General features: G+C 61.8%; 2 protein-coding genes and 2 non-coding genes across 4 annotated transcripts; 2 read left to right on the top strand and 2 right to left on the bottom strand.

The window, feature by feature from the left end:
- Nucleotides 1-54: 54 nt before the first annotated feature.
- On the top strand, nucleotides 55-2,563 carry GAMT (guanidinoacetate N-methyltransferase). The gene is made up of 6 exons (XM_065652602.1): nucleotides 55-404; nucleotides 903-1,048; nucleotides 1,134-1,197; nucleotides 1,491-1,558; nucleotides 1,648-1,758; nucleotides 1,863-2,563. The coding sequence occupies exons 1-6, from the start codon at nucleotides 224-226 to the stop codon at nucleotides 2,001-2,003; spliced, it is 711 nt and encodes a 236-aa protein (XP_065508674.1). The 5' UTR covers nucleotides 55-223; the 3' UTR covers nucleotides 2,004-2,563.
- Nucleotides 2,564-3,104: 541 nt separating this feature from the next.
- NDUFS7 (NADH:ubiquinone oxidoreductase core subunit S7) lies at nucleotides 3,105-6,422 on the bottom strand. The gene is made up of 8 exons (XM_065652571.1): nucleotides 6,319-6,422; nucleotides 6,022-6,058; nucleotides 5,724-5,792; nucleotides 5,222-5,339; nucleotides 4,346-4,525; nucleotides 4,230-4,276; nucleotides 3,445-3,533; nucleotides 3,105-3,293 (listed from the first exon to the last, which is right to left on the bottom strand). The coding sequence occupies exons 1-8, from the start codon at nucleotides 6,332-6,334 to the stop codon at nucleotides 3,196-3,198; spliced, it is 654 nt and encodes a 217-aa protein (XP_065508643.1). The 5' UTR covers nucleotides 6,335-6,422; the 3' UTR covers nucleotides 3,105-3,195.
- A 149-nt stretch (nucleotides 6,423-6,571) lies between these two features.
- On the bottom strand, nucleotides 6,572-6,645 carry TRNAN-GUU (transfer RNA asparagine (anticodon GUU)). Its single transcript has one exon. It is a non-coding gene; the product is annotated as a tRNA-Asn (tRNA).
- A 202-nt stretch (nucleotides 6,646-6,847) lies between these two features.
- TRNAF-GAA (transfer RNA phenylalanine (anticodon GAA)) lies at nucleotides 6,848-6,920 on the top strand. The gene has a single exon. It is a non-coding gene; the product is annotated as a tRNA-Phe (tRNA).
- Nucleotides 6,921-7,043: the final 123 nt, after the last annotated feature.

The following is a 7,043-nucleotide window of genomic DNA, read 5'->3' as shown; positions in this document are numbered from 1 at the left end:
TGCACCCTCCGGCCAAGGGGCACCGGTCACTGCGCCGGCAGCACGAGCGGTGGCTCCAGCCTGCACCCCCCGGCCCCCGCTCCCGATAAGGCTCCCGCTCACCCGCGGGGCCCCAGCCCGTTGTGCACGCTCAGCACTTTCCCAGCCCTGGCTATTTAAAGCCTGCCAAGAGCCCAGCGTCCCCCAGCACCAGTTGGACTTTCCTCCCCGCAGCGGCACGGCCATGAGCGCCCGGGCGGCAGAACCGATCTTTGCGGAGGGCGAGGATTGCCGGGCGGCGTGGCGGGAGGCGGCGGCCACTTACGATGCCCCCGGCGCCCACCTGGAGATCCTGGGGAAGCCGGTGATGGAGCGCTGGGAGACGCCCTACATGCACTCGCTGGCCACCGTGGCCGCCTCGAGGGGTAACGGGAGCCCCGTGGCCCCAGGCCGCGCCGTGGGGTGCAGCTCGGGCGTGGGGAGCGGGTGGCTTTCCCGTGAACAATTTGAGGGCGCCGGTGCCCGCCTTGCAGCGATGGTGGCACTTGTGCTCTTGTGTCAGGGTGACACATTCCCCAAAGGGGCTGGGGCCGCGGGGAGGGGGGTGCAGTGGCCGTGGGGGCAGAGGGACGCGCTGGTTTTTGGGGCAGGTTTTGGCAGCGGCTGCTTGTTCCCGGGGTCACTGGGGGCCAAGGGCCGCTGCAGGGTGCAGGGTGGGGACAGCGGTGACAGGGGCTTGGGGCTGCTCCAGCTCATCACTGCAGCACCGAACTGTGCCAAACCGCACCAAAACCAGCCCAATTCTGGGACGGAGCGCGGCAGCGTTCGGGGCTGGAGGCGCTGGAGAAAAACTCTGGGCTGGCACCGCCTGCCTGGTGTCCCTGGGGGGGTCACAGCCCCCCCAGCTGCCCTCTCGTCCCCAGGCGGCCGCGTGCTGGAGGTTGGCTTCGGCATGGCCATCGCTGCCACCAAGGTGCAGGAGTTTGACATCCAGGAGCACTGGATCGTGGAGTGCAACGAGGGGGTGTTCCGGCGGCTGGAGGAGTGGGCCAGGGCGCAGCCCCACAAGGTCCGGGGGCCGGGGGGGCCATGCCAGTGCGTGCTGCCGGGGGGCACATGGCGCTGGGGCCCACGGTTCTGCCGTCGTGTCACAGGTTGTCCCCCTGAAGGGGCTGTGGGAGGACGTGGTGCCGACGCTGCCGGACGGGCACTTCAGCGGTGAGGAACCGCGCAGCCGGGACCAGGGAGGGGGTGGCGAGGGGGGGTCCCACGGCAGAGCTCAGGGTGCAGGCGAGCACCTGACCCATGGTGGCGGGGACAGGGACAGGGACAGGCTGCAGCCAGTGTCCCCGGGGAGCAGCACATCGCTGGGGTCAGAGACACGGGGTGCAAATTTAAATAAGGAAAAAATAGTAAGAGGCCACAAAGGGGGGTCAGCCCCCCAGCACACGAGCCCCACCAGCACCTCGGGGTCCGTCCCCACTAACGGGGGTCTCGCTGTCCCCGGGCAGGGATCCTGTACGACACGTACCCGCTGTCGGAGGACACCTGGCACACGCACCAGTTCAGCTTCATCAAGGTAACGAGGCGGGGTGCAGCACCCCCACCCTGGGTCGGGGGGACACACGGGGCAGGGCTGGGTGCTGAGCCCCCCCATTCCCGCGGCAGGACCACGCGTTCCGCCTGCTGCAGCCTGGGGGGGTCCTCACCTACTGCAACCTCACCTCCTGGGGGGAGCTGCTGAAGGGCAAGTACAGCGACATCGAGAAGATGTTTGAGGTGAGGCTTGGTCCCCTGTGTCCCCGTCACCTCCTGCCACCCCCCCGACACTGGCTGCGGATCACGGACCCGTCACCGCTCCGTCCCCCCCTCCTCTCCCGCAGGAGACGCAGGTCGGGCACCTGCTGGATGCCGGGTTCAAGAGGGAGAACATCAGCACCAGGGTGATGGAGCTGGTCCCCCCCCGCGACTGCCGGTACTACTCCTTCCCCAAGATGATCACACCCACCGTCGTCAAGCACTGAGGAGCTCCCGGCGCTAACGAGGAGAGGGTGACGATGTGCTGCGAGGAGAAGAGAAGCGCTGATCTCCATTGATGCTCGTGGGAGAAGATTGAAGCTGATGGATCTGGGAGGCTCGGGCTGAGGTCCAGGTTCTCAGGGGACCTCGGGGACAAAAGGACTCGCTGGTCTCCCGGGCTCTGTGAGGAACGTCCCACCCTGCGTCTGTCCATCTGTCCTGTTTTCACCCAAAACTCGCCCTCATCTCCAAACACCTCAACGAAGCTGCAATTCAAGAGCCTTTAGCAAAGGGGTCCAAGGACAAGACATTTCCTCTAAAAACTGGATTATTTTTTAGAAATCACAGGGTTGTTTTCCACAAACCAGCCAAATAATCACGACCAGGTGGGGGAAATGGGGCAGTTGGAGGCCTTTCAGCTGCTCCTGGAGCGGCTCCCCAGGGAAGTTCCCCAATACTTTTGGCTAAAGCCCATCGCAGCCAGTTCTGATCCCAACGACCTCCTTGCACGTAAATGACTCTCTCCTCAGAAGAGATAAAATCTATTAAAAAGGGATGAAATACACCACTGCTGTTTCAGAGCAATTTATTTGTCTTTCCAAAGTGTGTGTGATTCTGTTCCTTCCCCCAGGCTGATGGGGGAACATCACCCCGACTCCTGGATGCTGCTTTATTCCTACTGTGCTCTGGAGTGCTGCACAATTCCCTTTTATTAGACATATTCTGATTTTAAGCATTAATATTTTACTTACATTATAGAAATATAATTAATTTTTGGCTGCTGTGCCCACATAGAAAGGAATTATTTATTAGATCCTTTGTGGGAATTATAAAGCAGGTGGGGAGTAGAAGACGAGCTCAGGGAGATCTCGGGGTTCACCCGGGTGGGCTGGTCTCAAAACTTCCTAAAAAAGCCAAAGAGCAAGTCCCACATTTCTGGCAAGACATTTATGTCACAATAGGTAACATCAAACATTCTCCTTCCCTCACAAGCTATTTAGACCAGAAAACAACACGCTTCATGTCATCATATTCAATCGATTCAGTGTTTAAAGGAGTTAAAAACACGTTCAGTAAGAGGGAGATATTGAAGACAGACGAGCAGCTTAACCAGGTAGAGTTTTATTGAAAGGCGTGTGAGGACACGGATTTATTGTGCGTACGAGTGCGAGCAGTGAGTGGGTCATAAATACGACGCTATTTCCTGTACCAGATCTGAATCCTCTTCTCCCGTTTGATTTTCTTCTGCAGCTGCAGGATTCCATACAGCAAAGCTTCAGCGGTGGGCGGGCAGCCTGAGGGAGGGAGAAAAGGGAATCCCGTGGGGCTGAGAGGAGAAGGAGCGAGGAGCCGCGGGTTTCACCCCAAAGCAGGCTGCGATTTCCCTCCACCTTTGTGCACGTCACGGCCCGCAGAGCCCGTAACGCAGCGCTTGCCCGTCCCTACCTGGCACGTAGATGTCCACCGGCACGATGCGGTCGCAGCCCCGCACCACCGAGTAGGAGTAGTGGTAGTAGCCGCCGCCGTTGGCACAGCTGCAAGAGACAGCGCGTTTCAACGCAGGGCTCAACGCGGCTCACGGGAAAGAGGCACAGAAAGGAAAAGAGACGGTGAACCTGGCACCCACGGCCGCGAGCCACCCGGTGGATTTGACAGCGAGGACAAGGCAACGCCAAGGCTCACGCCGATTCAAACTAAACCAACCCGTTCCCTTTACTCTCACAAAGCAGATATTCAGAGGGTCCTTCCTCTCTACTGCAAACCCTTCTTGATTTTGGCACATCTGCACAGAGCGTTTCTAGAGCTTATTCTGTCCCTCCAGGCCCTGGGGAAACGGCCGCCTCAGCGGCACCAGGATACGAACGAGGTGCCAGAGCCCCACAGAGACCAGATTTCACACTGCACAGCAGAAATATTTTGAAAGCTTTCACCTAAATGCAAATTCTGAGATTCTGGACATATACAAGTCGCTGGACTCTGACAGCTGCACAAACCCCAGCATGTTTCGCTGGGAAGACATTGCCGTTCCCAGTGACTCGACAGACATCGTTCTCCTCGCCCCCATCAAAGGGAGTCTTGATGTTTCACTTGTAACAAGGCCCCTTTATATAATTTAAGAGGTTGAAAATACAAATGAGAAAGGGGTTCCCCTCCCTCCACCTCCCTGCTCAAGCAGAGACACCAGATTTCTCCCACGAAGCACAAAGCGACAAGGACGCCCCGGCACTCACCTCCCCATGGAGACCACGTAGCGCGGCTCCGGCATCTGGTCATAGACCTGCGGGACACAGACACGTCAGAGCCCTCCCCGCTCACACCCGGCGCCCGCGGCCGCCGCCATCGGTACCTTCCGAAGAGCCGGAGCCATTTTGTTTGTCAGGGTGCCGGCCACGATCATGACATCGGCTTGCCGGGGGCTGGCGCGGAACACCACCCCGAAGCGGTCCATGTCATAGCGAGGGGCTGCCATGTGCATCATCTCCACAGCGCAGCATGCCAGCCCGAACGTCATCGGCCACAGGGAGCTCTGCGGCAGGAGAGACGCACGTTACGGCCGAGAACGGGGGAGCTGGGACTGCACGGGTAACTCAGAGAACAGGAGTTGGTCAGACGGAAAAGGAAACGGAACAAGAAAGGCTTCAAGGTCTGTTTTGTCAGAGCTTCACAAATCAAAGCGGCGTTTGCCGCCGTGCAGGAGAGCAAAACCTGCAGCTCCAGGGAAACGGAGGCGCAGAGATCTGGGCGTCTGCAGCTGAACGTGTCCAAAGCCGCAGACTCTCCCCTTGACGTGTCATGCTGCTCAAACGGCCGCCTCAGGAACCCCACACAAGGGCAGCAGTGAGAGGAAAAGGCAAAACCCAACTAGGGCAAAGCACGCGGGGCTCAGGGCAGCGTCGCTTGTGCAGCCTCCGCTACGGCTCGGAGCAGCTGCTCGTGACAAGGACCGTGTAAAATCCGAAGGTTTCTTCGGCTGTTTGTGCAGCGCAGCTCTGTGCAGCCGGGCGGGCTGTGCTGCTCCGCTGTCCCGCACACCAGGCGCCCACCTCCCGCCCCGACACACGCCCAAATGTCAACCCCTGGCCGAGGAACTCGGCAATCTCCCTGCAGAGAACTCCAAACTTATTTTTATCCTGAGGAGATGGCTCGAATCCATTTCCCACCGGTGCCTCAAAGCATTTGATACCGCTTCGCCCCAGCGAGCACGACGGTTTCAGCCACTCACCCTCCGCGCCCAGTTGACCAGGTCATCGAGTTTGGTGACAATATATTCGCCCTTGCTGGTGGGGACGTAGGATTTTTTCTGGACGACAGCTGAGCTCTTTTGCTGGACTTGGAGAGAGCTGAAGACAAACAGCACAGTAGCATCAGTCTCCAATTATTTACTGTAACTGCAGGATACAATCGTGAGCCTTGGGGAACTGTGAGCTCGTAAAGAACCCAGGGGATGTTGCTTATGGACAATCTCACTCTCTGCCACCCCAGAGATGTGACTATAATGGGTTTTTTTCCCCACTGCGGGGGGATCTGTGCAGTCTGTTGCCCAGAGCGAGCCCCGCTGTTTGCTGTACACAAATTACGGAGGGTGCCCAGTGGGCTCAGAGCAACCAGTCAGTTAAACCCGGCTTTGAAGAAGTGAAGAAAAGATTGTCTTGGGTATGTGGGAGAGCTACAGCGAATAGAAACTCCCTTCCCCTGCAGCTCCCGGAGGGGGGACCCAGAATTACCTGTCAGCGCCTGCGGCCGCTGGCGTGGGATGGAGCAGCCGAGCGGGAGCAGATGTCAGCGCACCGGGCCTGGGGACACAGAAAAGCCGGCGCAGCCCCGTGTGTGTGACACGGTCACACGGCCCCCCCGGAGAACCCCCGGGAACCGGACCCCCCCGGGAACCGGACCCCTCCGGGAACCCGACCCCTCCGGGAACCCGACCCCTCCGGGAACCCGACCCCCCCGGGAACCCGACCCCCGGCCCCCGACACGGCCCCGCGGGGCTCCGGGCACGGGGGGTCCCACCCCGGTTCTCACCGCCAGGCCAGGACGCTGCGCCCAGGGAGGCGAAAACCTGCGAGGAGAGAGAGAGAGCACCGGAGAGCTCAGCTCCGGCGGAGCCAAAACGGGGCCAGCGAACAACCCGAACCGGGGAGAGAGACCCCCCGGAGGGGACAGGGACACCCCCGGGAGCCCCGCGGACGAGTCGCCCCCGAGGAGCTGCGGGTCCCGCCGCGCCCCGGAGCCCCCAGCCCGGCCCGGCCCGGCCTCAGGGCTCCCTCCCGGTCCCCCCGCAAGGGCTGAGGCCCCGGCCCCGGTCCCGGCCCCGCTCACCGCCCAGCGCCGCCATCTCGGCCGCAGCCCTTCAGGCAACCTCTGGGCGCGGTGCACCCGCCAAGCGGCCCCGGCGCGGCCCCGGTGCGTCGCCTCATTGCGCCCGGCGGGGAACGCGGGACGGGGCGGAGGGTTCCGCGGAAACCCGCCGGTCCCCGGCTCCGGCCTGCGGCAAAACGAAGCGGGGAAGGCGGCGGGTGGATCTCAGTGGCGAACAGCCTCGGAGGGAGCGGAAAATAGAAAATAAAGCGGTCGTCCCTGGGTGGGCTCGAACCACCAACCTTTCGGTTAACAGCCGAACGCGCTAACCGATTGCGCCACAGAGACCGCGCTGCCGCCGCCCCCGCCATACCCGCCGCTGTGGGCAGCGGGACCGCGCCGGTACCGGCCGCCCCCGCCGCGCCCCGGGCCCCGCGTCCCGCCCCGGCCGGGCCCTCCCGCCGCCCCGCGCGGTGCCCGCTGCCCACCCGCGCCGGGCCCGGCCCCACCGGGGGGTGACGGGAGGGGGGGGCGGAGGCCGCTTCGCGCAGCCGAAATAGCTCAGTTGGGAGAGCGTTAGACTGAAGATCTAAAGGTCCCTGGTTCGATCCCGGGTTTCGGCAGATGCTCTTTTTTCCTGCCGGCCCTCGGGCTGCAAAACCCTCTGCTCCCCCAAAACGACCCCCGGGGCTTTGGGGCGCCGGTGAACGCGTCACCCCCTCCCCAAGTCGTGCTCTGGTTCTTTT

Source organism: Caloenas nicobarica, chromosome 27 (genome assembly GCF_036013445.1).
Source record: "Caloenas nicobarica isolate bCalNic1 chromosome 27, bCalNic1.hap1, whole genome shotgun sequence".
NCBI lineage: Eukaryota > Metazoa > Chordata > Aves > Columbiformes > Columbidae > Caloenas > Caloenas nicobarica.
The sequence above is the reverse complement of the archived record's forward strand: the minus strand, read 5'-3'. Positions and strand labels throughout refer to the sequence as shown.